At 44.5% G+C, this 19546-nt stretch overlaps 2 protein-coding genes across 2 annotated transcripts; one reads left to right on the forward strand and one right to left on the reverse strand.

Moving 5' to 3' along the window:
- Window positions 1-664: 664 nt before the first annotated feature.
- LOC119794138 (protein SCO2 homolog, mitochondrial) lies at window positions 665-2831 on the forward strand. Its single transcript, XM_038301505.1, has 2 exons — window positions 665-807; window positions 1617-2831. Exon 2 carries the CDS (start codon window positions 1626-1628, stop codon window positions 2388-2390), a length of 765 nt encoding a protein of 254 aa, XP_038157433.1. The 5' UTR covers window positions 665-807; window positions 1617-1625; the 3' UTR covers window positions 2391-2831.
- ncaph2 (non-SMC condensin II complex, subunit H2) lies at window positions 2552-15749 on the reverse strand. Its single transcript, XM_038301501.1, has 20 exons — window positions 15659-15749; window positions 13947-14077; window positions 13758-13859; window positions 13594-13655; window positions 13429-13507; window positions 13290-13346; window positions 13139-13218; window positions 12914-13068; window positions 11889-12010; window positions 11736-11810; window positions 10087-10150; window positions 9916-10017; window positions 9803-9847; window positions 9660-9730; window positions 8395-8488; window positions 7037-7129; window positions 6903-6952; window positions 6719-6820; window positions 6493-6642; window positions 2552-2751 (listed from the first exon to the last, which is right to left on the reverse strand). Exons 2-20 carry the CDS (start codon window positions 14052-14054, stop codon window positions 2629-2631), a joined length of 1734 nt encoding a protein of 577 aa, XP_038157429.1. The 5' UTR covers window positions 14055-14077; window positions 15659-15749; the 3' UTR covers window positions 2552-2628.
- Window positions 15750-19546: the final 3797 nt, after the last annotated feature.

Raw genomic sequence — 19546 nt, forward strand, 5'->3', positions numbered from 1 at the left:
AATATATAAAAATAAAAGCATGCAAAATTATGATTTGATAGATTGAAATATTGATTTTGAAATGTGATTTTAAAAATAAGGATTTAAAAATGGTCCCAGACACATCAGAGCCCCTTGCTCCTGAACATTTCACCAACAAACCTGATTGCAGTGATTCCCTGAGAGTGTTGCTAAATATTTTAATTTAGGAGCTCCATCGTGCTGGTTTACCTGCTTTTTTGTTTGTTTATTATTAATATTTCTGTGAAACCATAATTGAAAATTAATGGCACGATTTTCATTGATTTCTTATTTCACTGGCATATATTTGTGTACACACACACAGATTTATATATATATTTATATGCAATTACTGTATAGTTTTTAGACTATATTAAGTATGTTTTTGTTTTACCTTTTATATTTAAAAAGCGCAAAAAAACAAAAAAAAAAACATATATTAGGGGTGCTTTGATTCAAGTTAAGGGTGCTTCAGCACCCCCAATAACATAAGAAAAACACAACTTCGTTTCCACTGTAATTTCTTTATCTCTTTTTTTTTAATCACTTCGTCAGAATTGACTTATCGTGAAATTGATTTTTGTTTTGTTTTTTAATGTAAAAAGTTTTAAAAGGGCTGATTTTTTGAGATTTTCACCCGATTCGGAACCTTTTATGGTGCGTGTTTCACTTTTAAACTGGCCAATCAGCAGCAGGCGGTCCGTCCCTGTTTCTGGTCCGGGTGGAACACGCAGTAGTGTGTATCAGCTAGATGTGTGAGTGACAGCTAAGGTTGGTGGTTCTGGATTGCCCAGGGGCTGCAGGCCGGTGAGTTCGGGTCGGAACCATCAGTGATTAGAGCCTTTTAAAAGTAGTTAGTTTAGGAGGCTAACTGTAAACCACAAGACTTTAGTAGCTCAATGCTAACCGTTAGCTGTTATTTTTGCTCCATGTTTACTATTAGTCTCCTGTCAGCTCGGGTGAGTGTCTGGTTATATGAATGCTGGAATCATTTGAGTGAAAAATAATCTGGTTTTGGATTGAAAGTATTTTAAAGGTCAATTACAACACAGCCGGCAACAGCAGTACCGATGTTTGACCGCTAGGGGTACTAAGGAAGCTCCCGCTACGGTCGCCATATTGGTCAGGTCAAATGCTCCCCCTAATGAATATTTGTAACCAATTCCAGTCATTCCAATAATACGAAGGACTACTAGGGCCAGGCTAGAGAATTTTAAATTTATTTGAACATAAATTTGTGACGAGAATAAAGTCGTTTTATTACTCAACATTATTCATTTTAGGGAAGACAGTGCTTCCTGTAAGAGTTGTCATAAAATACAACTTTATTCTCGTAATTTACGACTTTAATCTCGAAATAGAAAGAAAACTCTCCTGCCTAGCCCTAATACTCCATCGTTCAATAAAGCAACAATTCTTATTAAACCATTTTTCTTATGAAAATTCTTATTTTATACGTCCAAATGTTTTAGCTACATTGACACAGCCCAGTTAACCAATCGGTTATTTACAGGAAACCTTTGATCATCTGTTGGTCGTGTCCTGGTGAAGTGAATGCTAACAAAGCATTTGCTCCGTCACTTGTTTAACCTGGAAGTGTCGGTTTTTCTCTGCAGTGGTCGATCATGTTGGGAATGAGGATCTTCAAAGATCTCCGCACAGGAGGTGGATCCCTGCTGCGTCTCCGGAGGTCAGTCCAGTCTCAGACCCGGTTCTACTGCCAGGCGCCAGGCTCTTCGTCCTCCTCTCAGGCCAGGCTGAAGCTGCGGACCCGGTTGGGGGTCACGCTGCTGTTTGGAGGAGGTCTGCTGGGTGTGTGGTGGTACGTGGACTCTGAGAAGCAGCAGAGACTCCGACAGCAGCGCGTGGAGCAGCTTAGGAAGGTGGCGCTGGGTCAGGGGACATTCAGTCTGCTGGACCACACGGGCCGGCGCCGGACCAAGGAGGATTTTCTGGGCAGTTGGGTCCTGATGTACTTCGGCTTCACGCACTGTCCCGACATCTGTCCGGACGAGCTGGACAAGCTCAGCGCGGTGGTTTCTGCTCTGGACCAGGATCCCTCCCTGCCAGCCGTCCAGCCGCTCTTCATCACAGTGGACCCGGAGAGGGACGACGTGGCGGCGCTGGCCCGCTACGTCAAAGACTTTCACCCCCGCCTGATCGGGCTGACCGGCACCCCGGAGGAGGTGACGCATGCAGGCCGGGACTACAGGGTGTACGCCAGCCCTGGACCCAAAGACGAGGACGGGGACTACATTGTGGACCACACCATCCTGATCTACCTGGTGAGCCCGGACGGACTGTTTCTGGATTACTACAACAGGATGAAGAAGCAGGAGCAGATTGTGGAGAGCATCAGGAACCACATCCAGAACTACGTCAGACTGTAGACAGAACCACATGTAGCGGTGGACTCTGGGCGGACGGGTTCTGCACCTCCTATGGTGACTTTGTTTCTTCAAACATGTTTACTGTGAGAATTTAAATAAAAGAACTGGACTCCTTGATCTTTGGGTTTGTGGATTAAAAGGATTTTCCAGGAGAACAGATGTACGAAATAAAGTGAATGTTTTATTAGAATTATGAAAAGAGAAAGAAGGGGTTCTGTTAAAGTTGGATGGCGCCGTCTCACAGCCCAGACAAGGTGTGGAAGCGGTCCGTGGCCCTCTGGGTGCTGAGCAGGGTCAGGGCCATGGTGTCCACGCCCTCCAGACCCACGGTGCTGTCGATCTCCACCGTGTAGTCGTTGGCCTGCAGAGGGCGACAAACACAGTTTGGATCAGAACCTCAGCCATGAGGTTTCCCCCAAATAAACATCTAAATTCAACGAATAATTCATCTTCTTTGCTTGAGAACACGTCCTGTTAGAAATTAGGGCAGAGTGATATGAAGAAAATCTAATATCACAACACATATTTGGGCTATATAGCCATATATATCGCAATGTTTAAAGTAAATTAAAAAACAATAGAGTGGATAAAATTGCACTGATTCAAACTTTTGGTTTCAAATTAAATTTTACTTAAACCAGCTCAAAGCTTTTCACTAATAATTCTGCCACATGATGTCTTTAAGGCCAATTTATGGTTCTGACGCCTCTGCAAACATCAAATGTGTCTCTGTGCGTGAACACGCCCCCCGCGCAGAGGTTCTGCAACCATCGCCACGCACCTCCAGCAAAAATCTCCAGCTGTCTGTATGGCCCTCCTGCTCGATTCGGTGCCGGGGCGCACCGTTTTTAAAAACCGCGGAACAACTACAATGGACAAAAGGTTAATCGAGGACGTTGGCTTCTCTTCGATGCCTAGCAACTCTAGATCCATCTCCGTCACCGTGATGTCCTGCAGAGGCGCCATTGTTGTTTTGGGCCGTTTCTCAATTCACTAGAAAGCGAGTATGGACTTGCGCCAAGTACTTTCTTGAGAAGAACACAGGAAAGTCTAGACTTTGTGAGAACGGAAGCACGCAGCATTAATATGGGTCAATTGGAACAGAAGCGTACTGATGACATCACCTTACGCTCGGCTCGTCTAGAGCTGCATTTCACCTCCTGGTATTAATAGTCTCTAGATAAGAATAAATTCGAACTTTTTTCATTTAGTGGGGGAATAATATTGAACACAGTCAGATAAACACAAATCAAACAAACATTTTGCAAAATAAAACAAAAAAACTCGCCATCAGAACCAGTGGTCCTTCACACACGGCTAAGCCGTTAGCTTTGGAGCTCCGCTGGTTGCTGCGGTCCTCAACTTCAGTGATCTTTTTTTTTTTTTTTATTACGTATTCAATTGGTAAATGGACCATATAGTGACACTTTAAAGTAAAATATTCTCGCCTCAAATGATCTTAAAACGTATTTTTATTGAACAACAGGAACAGAAAGAGATCTTTTAACTTTCAATGGAGCGCACAATTGAAAGCTGCTGCTGCAGTGCATGCTGGGACAGCTGTCAATCTCTAGAACGGACAAGTCTGCTCTGATGCATGCTGGGTAAAGAGGGAGGGGAGAGAACAACATCCTGGGATTTGGTGCGTTCTCGGAGATTGGAACAGTGTTCGGCTGAGGCTGATGACGTGTCACGACCATAACAGAACACTCAAGAACGCATATTGAGAAACAGCCAAACACTCCCGCCGCCGCTGCCGAAGTTCTTGTGACCATCCGCGGAATTTCTTGTGAGTTCTCAAATAGACTCCCCCTGGTGCTTTGGCGGGCAACTGCAGTGCGTCACTAGAAATTCCAGCCCGACGTTACAGAAGCATACCAGAAAAACTGCTTTAGGACCAGAGCCAAGCGACATTTGATGTCTGTTTTAGACCTTTAACAAGATCCCAGCAACCAAACAGGAAGCAAAGCAAAAACATGCAATACTAAATAAAATGCAAAATATAAAAGGGCTATTTTGTGCATACTAAAAAAATGCAGAATGAAAAAAAGAAACTGACTTAAAATTACAACAAAAGAAAAATGGAAATACAGTCCAAATATTAGAGCATTTCCAAACTATTTACACTGATATTTACCTGCTGGGAATTTTAAAGAGGCTCAAAAAGTTTGAGAACATTGCCAAGTTTAGAAAACGCCGGCAAAATCTCTGATTAGAACGCATCACATCACAGGTATTAGAGCTTCTAAAAAACATTTAAATAACCTAATAAATAGCATCTGTGCTTTCCCTTTCCTCTCATATGGGATACATTTTTCAAACGATGCCGACGTTATCGACTCCACAGCTGATTTATTTAACATTTTAAAAGGTGTGCTGGGAGACGCTGCCATGCAGAGTTTACATCATTCTTTATTTTGCAGTGGATTACTTTTTAGGTGGTGGAATAAATTTGTACTCCTACTTTTTGCAGCAATTGTCTTGCGAATTAGCGCCTTTTGTTCGAGGTCCTCGGGTCGGAATCCAAACCACCGCAGCCCGCCGGTGTTCTGTCAGCTCAGCATACCCCATCAGGCCAGCATACCCACAGTAACACGCATTACATAGTGTGTCCTGTTTCTGCTCTCCTTACAGCCAATCACGCTGTTTTTTCCCCATTAATTCAGGTTTTTGTCGTAGTTTTGTGCTTAAAAACAACAAAAACGCTCCAGCGCTCACATTAGTAAAAAAAAACATTGCATGTCTGTTAGATGAGGATCTTATTAAAGAATAATCAGGGTTTTTTTCCACAGAGAATTAAAATCTATAGAGAGAGGATTCTACACCTCAGTTGACAGGATATGAGATTTGTTTTTAGTTTAACATAAACGACATGCAGATCACTTTTATTTATTTATACAGTACATGAAGAACTACTGAAATTCTTTTCAGATTAGACATCAATAGATTCATTAATTCCCCACGGTCCAGAGAAATTTTTAATTACAATCAGTTACCTTAAACAGAATTTAACACTGAAATAAAATGAGGTTTTTATGCATCCATGTTATACATTGAATTTTTGAATAAGAAAAAAAAATAAATAAATTAGATATATATATATAAAAAGAAGAATATCTTTCTATTTTAAAATCTAAAGTGTCTTTTTAAGTAGAAAACAATAATCTGAGCCTAGAGGCACAATCTGAAGTCATTCTATGGGACTGATAGCAACATACAGAACACTGAATGTTGCTCATCTGAAACACCTGCTGTCGCCATATTTTGTTTGCCGGTTGCTGTAGTGTGCCGCGCAGAAATATTCCTGTTTGGAGGAGGGGTTTATGTAGCATTCAAAGTGTGTGGGAAAATTAAAACTCAATGATATAGGTGCAGATTAGGGGTGGAACGGTTCACAAAATCCACGGTTCAGTTCACGGTTTTCGGTTCGGTATCGGTTAAATTGATAGCCTGACATGTTGGTCATGTTGCTGTTAGCATAAACAACACGTGTTGCACAATGCTTGCACACTGTTGCACTTTTATCCACAACTTTCTTTCCGCCGTCATCGTAGGTCACTCTAAATGCAAAGTGGTCCCATACAGCAGACCTATAAAGTGCTGCTGGCGCGTCTTCCAACTCCTGTTCTTTCCCACTCGCCATACCCACACAATTCTCCACAACAACTGATTTTTTTCTGCTACGCTGCTTCGCTTCTTCTTCTTCTTGTTTACTACTGGTGGTTGGCTTTGGTCGCAGTACCGCCACCTTCTGCTCTGGAGTGTAAACGCTTCGCCTATGAGAGAAAGGAGCAGCACATGAACCGAACGAAACACACGCGAACCGAACAGAGACAGTCGAACCGAACGGTCCCAAGTGCAGACGGCTTAATGTCGTTTTCGAATTTGTACTTGAAGGCTGCGAGAGTCATTTTAACTATGGTGCGTGGGGAAAAATGGAGATATATGGAGTATATTCGATATATCCCCTATTAGAAACTCCCAAATGAGTCTTTTAATAAAAGTTTTCATGAAGTCAGCAGGGTCCAGGAAGGACAGACCATAAACATCACGGACCGGGCCTATTTCTGGTCCGGATCGGGCTGCAGCTCCAGAGGCTTACCAGCTGCAGCGAAGCCAGCATGTACTTGCAGGCCTCCATGTTGTCCAAACCACTAACGATGGAAGCGAACAACCGCCGCCGGCCGACGTCGCCGAGCTCTCTGACGATCCGCTCGCCGTAGTCGTGGATGTCAAACGGGGGGCGTTCCTCCTAAAAAGCAAACAGGATCGGTGAGATGCAGGTGAAGACTGGGAACGCCGGGCGGTTCTCCCAGCCCCGCTCCCACCTGCAGCGCCAGCTCAGGCCGGATCTTTTCCTCCCACTCCTTGACTCTGCGGGATAGAGCCGTCTCCTGGGCGTAGCCCTGACTGTTCACCACCATCTGCTCCTGAAGGCAGCACAGAGAACAGAATCAGTCCTGTTCAGAGGGCCGATCCGGTCTGGAGTCACCGATGATGCTGATCACTTACAACCCGGAGCATCACCAAGTCTTCGTACGTCAGATTGTCCTTCTGAGCCTCTGTAGACAAGCAAAAGGAAAACATCCCTGAGGAACGCCTCTCTTCTTCCGTTCACTTGCATTGGATCTGATCGAGGGTTTTACCTGCAGGGCTGAAGTCTGGAGCTCCGGCAAACTCTGCAGGAATGTCATCAGGAAACCCGTCAGGTTCCATGTCCGAGTCGTCGTTGTCGGCACCTAAAGGAGGAGCGTACAGACCCGTTAGCACGGATCAGCAAACTTTCCATAGGGTCAGCGAATGCATCATAGTGTGGACATGCTGTTCAATAAATGAACATCCAACTGCCATGCACGTAAATAATTGTTGTTGATTGCAGATGTGTCTAGTAGTTCCCATTGATTTTGCTTGTAAAGCGGGGACAATGGCGCTAGGCTTACCGCACCGTGACGTCACTGCTGGAAGACGGCAGGAGGGAGGGGCTACTATATTTGGACAAAAATGGCCGCTCCAAGCCTCAGTGATTGCTACGAAAATTATTATTTTTTTTTTTTACTGATTAACGCTAAATTCATTAAATTATCGCGAACGTATTACTTTTAGGTATAGATAATGATCCATTGGTTATTCCTTGCTGACCGGACTTTTCCTTTAAATAACCCCCAGAAGGTAAAACATAACCAGTTCTGAACATTCCTCCTAAATAAAAACTTCCTAACAGAAAATCGTTTTCCTTTTCTCTTTAATTTAACCCGGTGTCATCAGGCCGGTGTAGGAACCAGATCTGCTGGGGTCCTGCTTCATGCCAGTGACTTTACGCTAAATGATTGGCTGAATGTTGCCACATGATGTAAAACATAGCAGTTATCCAGACAACGATAATAACATCACACAGCGGGCTGTTAGCGTGCCTAATGACCCATGAAGTTTTACCTGATCGATACAAAAATGAAAAAAATCTGTTTATGGTGAACAAAGTAACTGTTAGACCAGGCTAGCTGTGCTCAGTAGCTAACAGGTTAGCCTATTTTAGCTCAGTCAGTTAGCCACTTTAAGCTACACTACTTTTAAATTTGAATCAACAACAACCGTAAAAAGAAAAAAAAATCAACTAAGACCTTTTTTTCACCTTGTTAAATAGAGATTAGTTTTAGAACGCAGAACTTTCCTTCAAGACTGACGATTGTTTTCTACTTTCGGCTACTTTAGATCGCAGATGAAATGTAAAATAATAGCAAATATAGGTAATAATATGTTGAGACTCCAAAAGAGATTTGATCCTTAAGAAACGGGTGTCTACAGTTTGTCTGAGTGGAGTTGCCATATGTTGACGTCAGGTCTGCAGATCTGGTACCTACACGGCAGTTCAACATCTCCACGCCGTGATGCATTCGCTGAACCTCAGAAAAATGAGCTCCTGGCTCTTTGTTTTCTTTTAAACAGCAGAAACATGAGGCTCAGCTGATGGTTCCAACTGAAGATAACCTTTGGAAATGAAACTTACCCAGCAACTCGGCACATCTGAAGTCCTCCACAGGCTCCGCCTCCTCTGGCTGCAGGAAGGTCCTCTTCAGCTCCTTTTCCGACGTTCCCAACCCCTTTAACCGCCCCAATTAAAAACAGAAAAAACATCATCAGAAATAATGCAACAGTTTCAAACATCCAATCCTTTGATGAACTAATTCACTCTTTCAAAATAAAAGCTCTGAAAATTTTGGTCCTCGTGTCCAACTGCGTTTTCAGCCAGGAGAACATCAAACTAGGGCTGCACCTAATGATTGTTCTAATTGATTCATCCGTCAATTATTTTTTAATTAATCTATTAATAATTTGAAAGCAAAAGAGACTTTGAATAGAATAAAACAGAGTGAAACTAAAACATTTCCACTTGTGGAGTTCTGCAGCGGTCTGCAACCTTTCGTATCCGAAGAGCCCTTTTCCCCGAGACCGACCAAGTAAAAGTTTTTTAGAGCCGCAAAATGTAACATGACTTTAAAAAAAAAAAAGTCATGTTTTTTTGAAAAGTTTTTCAAAAAAAATATTTTTTATTTTTTTAATCTTGTATAAGAAATTAGTTGCCATCTTAAACAATCAACAATTCCTGTATTTTTATCTTTAAAAATAATATTAAAACACAATTTCCACAGTAACTGAAAAACAGAAAAATGTCTCTTAAAACAGATTTCTGTTTTTTTTAATCGTATTTTTTCCTGTCTTATAAAAAAAACACTGGTATTTATTATAGTACATTTTTTAGCTCTTCATATTCATTTTAGCCACTATTAAGGGCCGCTGGAGGGGGTCCAAAGTGGCTCAGATGATTGCAGCATATTGACAGATGAAAAAGGTTTATTTATCTTAATTGCAAGCTGTTTATATATATTTTTTGCAATCTTGGTATAATTAATGGATCCCTCTGTCAGTTAAAGCCATGTTTTACAGTCAGAATACTCCAATTATTGATTACTCGATTACTTAATTAGTCGAGGATTATGTCAATAATCGATTAATCACAACTAATTGTTCCAGAACCATCTCAAACGGTGCCGTTCCGTTGGTCCAAGTCTCACATTTAAAAACTAGAAAGTGGATCCTGGAACCAGTCCAAACCAGAACAGGTCCGACTGTCCAGTGGAACCAGATCCATGACCAGCAGCAGCAGCTTGGGTCCAAAGGAAAACGTCTCCGCAGACGTTCCTCCCCAGCAGGAAACGGTTGCTTTAGTTTGGACCCACTTTACTGGAGGCTTCCCGGTTTGGGTGGACTCACCACTCGCCTGCAGATCCTCCTCTGTCTCCTCACTTTGTCCTTGATGGTGCTCTGGTAGATGTAGTTGAGGTCTAAAACATCACAAAGCTTCAGTTAGCAGCTCTATGCCTCCTGTCAGCGTTTCAGTGACGGTTCTGTGGTACCTAGGAACGTGGGCCCGACCTTCAGCTTCACCACTGGTTGATTGACTGGAACAGACACACAGCAATGAGACGGAGGAATCATTCAGTACAGAGAAGCAGCAGCTGGAACTCACAGGCTCCTCTGAACCAGCTCCTGAAGTCCTGCAGGGGTGCCGCTCGCTTCCTCTTCCTCTTCCCTCCATCATCGAGGCCATCGGGAACTTTGTAGTACTTTCCTGGAGAGGAGGCAGAACGCCTTCAGAGCTGTAGGCAAACAGGAAGTGACCTGCAGCAGCGACGCTCACCTGCTTTTAAGGGCTCGTCTGCTTTCAAGACAGAGTAGGGATCATGGAGACTCCAGGCGTCCTCCTGAAACAGAACAGGACTGGAACTCTCAATCTACTAGTGGTTCCTAGAATTTATTAAAGTAGAAAGTAAAAACTTTCCTTGTATAGATGTTCGAGATCGGCCTGTTTTTCCAGAGTAGTCGTTTCTCTGACTGTATACACGGTACGATTTTTTTGATTGTTGCACCCAGCTACATCTCACACTGTACGACAAAACGTTTAAACATTCGTGGCTCACGATGTACACTACTGTTCAAAAGTTTGGGGTCACATTGAAACATCCTTATTTGTGAAGGAAAAGCACTGTACTTTTCAATGAAGATAACTTTAAACTAGTCTTAACTTTAAAGAAATACACTCTATACATTGCTAATGTGGTAAATGACTATTCTAGCTTCAAATGTCTGGTTTTTGGTGCAATATCTACATAGGTGTATAGAGGCGCATTTCCAGCAACTATCACTCCAGTGTTCTAATGGAACAATGTGTTTGCTCATTGGCTCAGAAGGCTAATTGATGATTAGAAAACCCTTGTGCAATCATGTTCACACATCTGAAAACAGTTTAACTCGTTACAGAATCTATAAAACTGACCTTCCTTTGAGCAGATTGAGTTTCTGGAGCATCACATTTGCGGGGTCAATTAAACGCTCAAAATGGACAGAAAAAGAGAACTTTCATCTGAAACTCGACAGACTATTATTCTTCTTAGAAATGAAGGCTATTCCATGCGAGAAATTGTGTACTACTCCCATCAGAGGACAGCACAAACAGGCTATAACCAGAGTAGAAAAAGAAGTGGGAGGCCGCGTTGCACAACTGAGCAAGAAGATAAGTACATCAGAGTCTCTAGTTTGAGAAACAGACGCCTCACAGGTCCCCAACTGGCATCTTCATTAAATAGTACCCGCAGTAGCCTGTTCTGTCCCAAAAAGGGCAAAAAACAAAATAAAAATCGTTTTGTATACGAGACTGACATGGGAGTCTGTGTGTTTCCTGGACGCCTTTTACAGCTGCTTTCTGTATCTCTGCTTCTGTCTCCTTGAACCCCAGTCGGCCTCAGCAGATGGCCGCTCACACTCAGCCTGGTTCTGCTGAATTGTTCTTCCTGTTAAAAGGGAGTTTTTCCTCTCCACTGTCGCTACAAGCATGCTTAGTGTGAGGGATTGCATTTGAGTCAATGAGTCGATGCAGTCAACTGGTTTTCCTTAGAGAGAAAAGTTTGATCAATCTGTCTGAATGATTTAGGTGAACTGTAAAGTGCCTTGAGATGACGTGCTGTGAATTGGCGCTATATGAATAAACTGAATAGAATTTCTACACCAACAGCTTACTCTGTTTGCAGTCTAATGTGCTCTGGTTAAATGATATAATTTATATATGTTGTATCAGTATATTTTTTTTATACTTTGGTTTTGCTCCATTTGTTAGTAAATAAAGGGCTTTAAGAACGGAGCTGCAGTGGAACTAAAGCTCCAGTTAGTGGATGCGTGGCAGAGCACTACCAGCAGATGGTGACAGCGTTCACCACTGATTCCTAACATGATGACATGATGGTGGGTTTTTATAGGCAGAGTAGATAAGTGGACCCTTTGTTCAGGTCTTACAGCAGCTGGGATCATCTCCTCCGTCTGCTTCTCCACATTCCGTCTCTCCCGGATCATCCGGCCGTCACTTGGAGCCTGAAACAGAACCCGGTTAGCAAGTTGGGAAACCCGCAGCAGCTCAGACACCAGGAGGATTTAGATGGGTCTAAGTACTGAGGTCTGTTGGCGCTCCACATGTTCCTCTGGTTCCTGTTCCATGTCCTCGACAGGAAGGAAGTTCTCAGCAGCGTCGGCTGCGCCGTCATCGTCTTGATCGAAGGCGGCCGGAGCTTCAGCTGCAGGAGGGAGGAAGCATGGCGTCATTAAACTGGCAGCGGAGTCCTCCAACCACTAGGAGAAACCCAGACACAGCAGGGCGCAAAAAACCAGAGGAAGGGTCCAGTTTAACCAGTTCTCACTAAGATTTAGACCAGTTACAGCTTCTGAATGGTTGTGTTCGAATTTAAGAGATGCGTCCTCCGAATGGCCAGATTCGAAGGCCAATTACATCATAGAGGTCTGGTCGGATTCCAAGACTCCTCGTTATGCTGCCTACAACTCGTCTCGTACAGTCACCAGTTTAGTGCTACTTGGTCCCAATGGAATTTCCCATTGGGAACCTACTACCATTAAGTTGCTAACTGGTTAGCAAGATGCTTCCGACAAACCGGCCACAATCAAAGAGCTTGCAAACCTTCCGCCACAACAATCCCGCCCCCTTGATAATCGACCAATCACATTCACTTTATTCACTCATTTAAAGTCGTGAACCACTCTGGAGAATTTGGAAATGCAACGATTGGAACAGCTGCTTCCTTAAGACTTTAAAAAGAAACAGTTTGGAAAGTTCGGTATTCCACTTTCCCTGCTTTGTGTATCAACCATCACTGTTGCTAAGCAACAGAGCATAGGCGGCGAAGGCCGTCGAAGGCTGGACCTGTTTGAATTCCTTATTTTCACATACTTCAAAGGATCCAGTCCAGGTTTACCGCGTCCTTGGAAGATGCAGCCCATAAATTCAAACACATCAGTGTGTCCAAAGTTCTTCTGATATCTAGAAACCTGTTCTGATCATCTTAGCAGGTTCTAGGTCTGTTAGGTTGCTATGGATACATAGAGAATCTGTCTCATACCCGTTTCTCATCTGAGGAACCTTCTCGCTACAGAAAACCGAGAAGTCCTGCAACAGAAGAACCAACCTGGATGCTGTGTGGCGAAGGGTTCAAGGTGCTGATCCAGCAGGAAACTGGAAGACGCGGTCGATCGAGGAATTAGCAGGATCAAGTCCTTCGATCCTGGGATGAACAGGTTCATCCTGAAGTCCTTCTGGCTGCACACCACCTCGCCCTTCACACTGAGAGCCAGAGACAGCGGTCAGTCAGAGCAGAGCAGGTCAGGGACCAGGACAGTTCAGGACAGCAGACCTGATGAGAGGCAGCTTGTTCTTCTCCTGGGTTTCAGGAGGAATCAGCGATTCAGGAGGAAGAGGAACGATCCTGACGCTCTGAAAGGAACCATGTGTGTCAGTGAGGAGATCCCCAGGCTTCTCCAGGCGTCCGCAGGGCTCAAACTCACCGTGCTGTTGTCCGACCTCTGGAACGAGTCACGCACCTCCAGGTCCAGAGCAGTGAACTGAAGGAGACGGAGGACAGACTACATTACCCAGAATGCCCTGGACAAACCGCCAAACCAAAAGGTAGGCCTTTGTTCTCACAGACGCGTCGTCGTCATCGTAGCTCGTCTGCGTTTCCCCTGCAGCGCCGTTCTGAGCCTCCGCCGCCTCTTTGCTCCGCCTGTAAAGAAACCAGAACAGAACCGGAACCATGAGACCCCCCCTGACCCGGCCCCCCCTCCCTCCAGCTGTGACGGCGCTGCTTACTTCTTGTTCTTGTCATTGATGTACTCCAGCGTTTGGTAAACCAGGGTGTGAAGAAGCTCAACCTGGAACAAGCAGAGACCCTCAAGAAGAGACACCTTCACCCCCCCCCGATATCTCCACCCACCCAGCTGACCTCCCATCATGGCTCCGCCCTCCTCACCCACCTTCTTGCTGTAAATGCAGGTGGATCCCTGAATGAGCAGCGCAGCTTCTGCAAAGTTCAGCCTGGTTTTCCCTCCATCGAAGGTGATGCACATCTCATCCAGCTGATGGAGAGAAGACGAGTTGAGCAGCAGAAGCCTCTCAGTCCTCGGAGATTCATCTCAACCACACTGCATTCACACACAGTTTACCTCCTCTAGGTAGTCGTTGAGCTCAGACGCCACGTCGATGTCCCAGTTCTTGGTGAGCTCTCTGATTGGCTGCAGCAGGTGGGCATACCTATTCTCTGTGGACTCCATGACGGGAGAACTGCTTCCCACACCTGGAACAAAGTCATGCTGGTCTCTAGATCTGTTCTGAAGTGGAGCTGATGCTACGTTGTGTGATTGTTTAGAGGATCTAGTGATTGATCCAGCAACAGCGATGCATCAAGCTCATAGAGTGTGTCAGTTTCCAGAAAGTCAGGCAACCGATACAGGAGCTGTTTCTGTCTGACTGACGCTCTAAACTGTGTTTAAAAACAGATCCGTCAATGCCACGAATCTGCTAAAAATAAACAAAACCAAAAATCATTAGCCGTTTATCATTAAAATGATGAGTATTAGAGCAGCCTAAAAGGAAAAGGAACGGATCAGCCACTGCGTTTTTATTTTTATTTTCTCGTTATGTCATCCTTAAGTTGATTTCAAATTGACTCTTAGTTTATATACTGTTTTTACTGTACTTATTGTTTTATAATTATTTAAAATCCGGTTCCGCAACCATCCTCACTCACATTTTCCCCTAAATTTTCATGTTTATATTATTTATTGCTGCATCTAAAAATATAAAAAATATTTTCTATTTAAATATGAAGTTATATGAATTAATACAATATAACCTAGAATAACTTAAATGATATCATTGTACTGGATCATCAAATCAATTCAGTTTAGTCAAATAAGCTGCCTGTAGTGTCCTTAAATGTCCAGCAGGTGTCAGTATTCTGCAACAGTATCAACACAGCATCAATACAGTTTGGTAATGAATCTAAGCGCTTCAAGATGCCTTATTAAACACCACTAATCAACAGTGATATCTTACCGACTAAACCGGAAGTAAACAGAGTTTATAGAGCTGAACTATCTAGATTGTAACTAGACTAAAATGGGACGGAAGAATTTGACAACATTCCCACTAAAATAATGAAGTTACAGGATGAAACGGTGACAATTTACACATTTAGTCAGTGTGTCAGCAACAGTCCCCTGTCCCCTTGTTTAATTGATGGATTAATATTTATCTTATTTTTTCTTTCAGTCATTTCTAAAACCCCTCAGGAGCTTCTATCTACCAGGAGCTGCTGCTTTGATCTAAACACGGTGCGCGTTCACGTTTTTTCTGTGAACTCTGGATCGACTGCACGGAAACTGATCAGTTAAATCTGTCTCATTTAGTGACATTAAACCAGCGACGCGTCCTTTAGATGAAACCTAATGAATGCGGCTTGACATGCGGAGCCTGACTTGATTCAGAAAAGATCTTTGAAGTCTGGCTTTTATGAGCAAGTTTTATAAAATACACATCCGGACGTAAAAACTCAAATAAATCTCTCATAATTAAAGCTAACTACGAGGCCGAACGTGTGTGTTAATCCAAATCATCAGTAAATTATCTTCTCTGTGTCTTTGCCTGATTAATTTATCTGAAAAAGAAGCTAAAAATCTAAAAACTGGCCAAATTTAAGCAGAGTCTGGCTGGAAGACCATCTCTAAACTAAGCGGGTTTAAGTAAAGTTTATTCGGGTTATTTTAATAGCATGGGGACGTCGGTTTATTGTGACGTTTTTATCAAAATTATTCTGATTTAAAACAATTCATAAGAAAAACAATAATGAAGGTTGTTTATATGTTATCAAACTCACCGAAACTCAAACAACCCGCGCCCAATCTCTTCTTCTTTGGTTTGTATTGGTGTCGAGGTGCCGCCTCTTTCTTCTTCTTCTTCTCTTTAGGAATTTAAATTTATACTGCCGAACCGATTCAAGGTGTGTTTACCGCCACCTAGTAGACCGGAAGAGATAAATCGCATGTTTATGCCATAATGTAAACATTTAATATTTAAACACAGTTTAATAACTCTATATGTTAAAGATATCTTATTGAATGATTACAAATATTTGTAAATATATGTTCTAATGTTAAAGAAAACGACCTTCCCTCTTTACTAAGACCTGCTTTTAAGCTTTAGTGCTTTCTTCTTTATAATTGATGATTTCTATTTGGACATGTTTCAGGTTTCTGATGAACTGAAATAACAAAAAATCTGATGTTTTTCTATTTAGAAGAAATAATTGTTCAGACTTTATGTCCAGTTTTTTATTGAGTCATGATCATTTTCTCTCTGGCTTCCACTATCTGATCTATGGTAACCTATAGAAATGTCTTCCTATAACATCATTATCACTTGGCTCCTGCCATATCTTAAGGATATGTTATGAATGGAATATTTCCCTTTAAGGTGATTATATCTTGAGGGCCTGAATGGTTAAAATTACATTTGTTTTATTATTCTGATTTCTTTCTGTAACTTGATTCTCTTTGAAGCAATTCCCTTTTTCCTCTCTTTTTTCTTGTTCTTATAAATATCTCAAACAAACTTCTGTGAGTATTTATTAAACTCCAATAACATATTCTACCAGGATCCAGAGTTTCTGGAGGACTGATCCTGGTGGTTCTGGAGGTCTGATCCTGGTGGTTCTGGAGGTCTGATCCTGGGTTCTGGAGGACTGATCCTGGTGGTTCTGGAGGTCTGATCCTGGGTTCTGGAGGACTGATCCTGGTGGTTCTGGAGGTCTGATCCTGGTGATTCTGGAGGTCTGATCCTGGTGGTTCTGGAGGTCTGATCCTGGTGGTTCTGGAGGTCTGATCCTGGTGGTTCTGGAGGACTGATCCTGGTGATTCTGGAGGTCTGATCCTGGTGGTTCTGGAGGTCTGATCCTGGGTTCTGGAGGACTGATCCTGGTGGTTCTGGAGGACTGATCTTGGTGGTTCTGGAGGTCTGATCCTGGTGGTTCTGGAGGTTTGATCCTGGTGGTTCTGGAGGACTAATCCTGGGTTCTGGAGGACTGATCCTGGTGGTTCTGGAGGTCTGATCCTGGGTTCTGGAGGACTGATCTTGGTGGTTCTGGAGGTCTGATCCTGGTGGTTCTGGAGGTCTGATCCTGGTGTTTCTGGAGGACTAATCCTGGGTTCTGGAGGACTGATCCTTGTGGTTCCGGAGGTCTGATCCTGGTGGTTTTTGAGGACTGATCTTAGGTTCTGGAGGACTGATCCTGGTGGTTTTTGAGGACTGATCCTAGGTTCTGGAGGACTGATCCTGGTCGTTCTGGAGGTCTGATCCTGGTGGTTTTTGAGGACTAATCCTGGGTTCTGGAGGACTGATCCTGGTGGTTCCGGAAGTCTGATCCTGGTGGTTCTGGAGGACTAATCCTGGGTTCTGGAGGACTGATCCTGGTGGTTCTGGATTCTGGAGGACTGATCCTGGTGGTTCTGGAGGACTAATCCTGGGTTCTGGAGGTCTGATCCTGGTGGTTCTGGAGGACTGATCCTAGGTTCTGGAGGACTGATCCTGGTGGTTCTGGAGGTCTGATCCTGGGTTCTGGAGGACTGATCCTGGTGGTTCCGGAAGTCTGATCCTGGTGGTTCTGGAGGACTGATCCTGGTGGTTCTGGAGGTCTGATCCTGGTGGTTCTGGAGGTCTGATCCTGGTGGTTCTGGAGGACTGATCCTGGTAGTTCTGGAGGACTGATCCTGGTGGTTCTGGAGGACTGATCCTGGGTTCTGGAGGACTGATCCTGGTGGTTCTGGAGGACTGATCCTGGTGGTTCTGGAGGTCTGATCCTGGTGGTTCTGGAGGACTGATTATTAGTTCTGGAGGACTGATTTTTAGTTCTGGAGGACTGATCCTTGTCCTGGAGGACTGATCCTGGTGGTTCAGGAGGACTGATCCTGGTGGTTCTGGAGGACTGATCCTGGTGGTTCTGGAGGACTGATCCTGGGTTCAGGAGGACTGATTTTTAGTTCTGGAGGACTGATTTTTAGTTCTGGAGGACTGATCCTGGTGGTTCAGGAGGACTGATCCTGGTGGTTCTGGAGGACTGGTCCTGGTTTCTGGAGGACTGATCCTGGTGGTTCTGGAGGACTGATCCTGGTGGTTCAGGAGGACTGACCCTAGGTTCTGGAGGACTGATCCTGGTGGTTCTGGAGGGCTGATCCTGGGTTCTGGAGGGCTTGTCCTGGGTTCTGGAGGACTGATCCTGGTGGTTCTGGAGGACTGATCCTGGGTTCTGGAGGACTGACCCTGGGTTCTGGAGGACTGATCCTGGTGGTTCTGGAGGACTGATCCTGGGTTCTGGAGGACTGATCCTGGTAGTTCTGGAGGATTGATTCTGGTGGTTCTGGAGGACTGATCCTGGTGGTTCTGGAGGACTGATCCTGGGTTCTGGAGGACTGATCCTGGTGGTTCTGGAGGACTGATCCTGGTGGTTCTGGAGGTCTGATCCTGGTGGTTCTGGAGGACTGATTTTTAGTTCTGGAGGACTGATCCTGGTGGTTCTGGAGGACTGACCCTGGGTTCTGTAGGACTGATCCTGGTGGTTCTGGAGGACTGATCCTGGGTTCAGGAGGACTGATTTTTAGTTCTGGAGGACTGATTTTTAGTTCTGGAGGACTGATCCTGGTGGTTCAGGAGGACTGATCCTGGTGGTTCTGGAGGACTGATCCTGGTGGTTCTGGAGGTCTGATCCTGGTGTTTCTGGAGGACTGGTCCTGGGTTCTGGAGGACTGATCCTGGTGGTTCTGGAGGTCTGATCCTGGTGGTTCTGGAGGACTGATTATTAGTTCTGGAGGACTGATTTTTAGTTCTGGAGGACTGATCCTTGTCCTGGAGGACTGATCCTGGTGGTTCAGGAGGACTGATCCTGGTGGTTCTGGAGGACTGATCCTGGTGGTTCTGGAGGACTGATCCTGGGTTCAGGAGGACTGATTTTTAGTTCTGGAGGACTGATTTTTAGTTCTGGAGGACTGATCCTGGTGGTTCAGGAGGACTGATCCTGGTGGTTTTTGAGGACTGATCTTAGGTTCTGGAGGACTGATCCTGGTGGTTTTTGAGGACTGATCCTAGGTTCTGGAGGACTGATCCTGGTCGTTCTGGAGGTCTGATCCTGGTGGTTTTTGAGGACTAATCCTGGGTTCTGGAGGACTGATCCTGGTGGTTCCGGAAGTCTGATCCTGGTGGTTCTGGAGGACTAATCCTGGGTTCTGGAGGACTGATCCTGGTGGTTCTGGATTCTGGAGGACTGATCCTGGTGGTTCTGGAGGACTAATCCTGGGTTCTGGAGGTCTGATCCTGGTGGTTCTGGAGGACTGATCCTAGGTTCTGGAGGACTGATCCTGGTGGTTCTGGAGGACTGATCCTAGGTTCTGGAGGACTGATCCTGGTGGTTCTGGAGGTCTGATCCTGGGTTCTGGAGGACTGATCCTGGTGGTTCCGGAAGTCTGATCCTGGTGGTTCTGGAGGACTGATCCTGGTGGTTCTGGAGGTCTGATCCTGGTGGTTCTGGAGGTCTGATCCTGGTGGTTCTGGAGGACTGATCCTGGTAGTTCTGGAGGACTGATCCTGGTGGTTCTGGAGGACTGATCCTGGGTTCTGGAGGACTGATCCTGGTGGTTCTGGAGGACTGATCCTGGTGGTTCTGGAGGTCTGATCCTGGTGGTTCTGGAGGACTGATTATTAGTTCTGGAGGACTGAT

This window comes from Cyprinodon tularosa, unplaced genomic scaffold (genome assembly GCF_016077235.1).
Source record: "Cyprinodon tularosa strain WSP-4 unplaced genomic scaffold, ASM1607723v1 ctg469, whole genome shotgun sequence".
NCBI classification, from domain to species: domain Eukaryota; kingdom Metazoa; phylum Chordata; class Actinopteri; order Cyprinodontiformes; family Cyprinodontidae; genus Cyprinodon; species Cyprinodon tularosa.

What these genes read in the sequence shown, in the direction of transcription:
- LOC119794138 (XM_038301505.1), top strand. Translation starts at nt 1,626, where the DNA reads ATGTTGGGAATGAGGATCTTCAAAGATCTCCGCACAGGAGGTGGATCC.
- ncaph2 (XM_038301501.1), bottom strand. Translation starts at nt 14,054, where the DNA reads ATGGAGTCCACAGAGAATAGGTATGCCCACCTGCTGCAGCCAATCAGA. An exon ending in AGACGAGCCCTTAAAAGCAG is followed by an intron (nt 10,018 to 10,086) that starts GTGAGCGTCGCT and finishes CCTCCTCTCCAG; the next exon opens with GAAAGTACTACAAAGTTCCC. An exon ending in TGCTGGCTTCGCTGCAGCTG is followed by an intron (nt 2,752 to 6,492) that starts GTAAGCCTCTGG and finishes CGCCCTCTGCAG; the next exon opens with GCCAACGACTACACGGTGGA.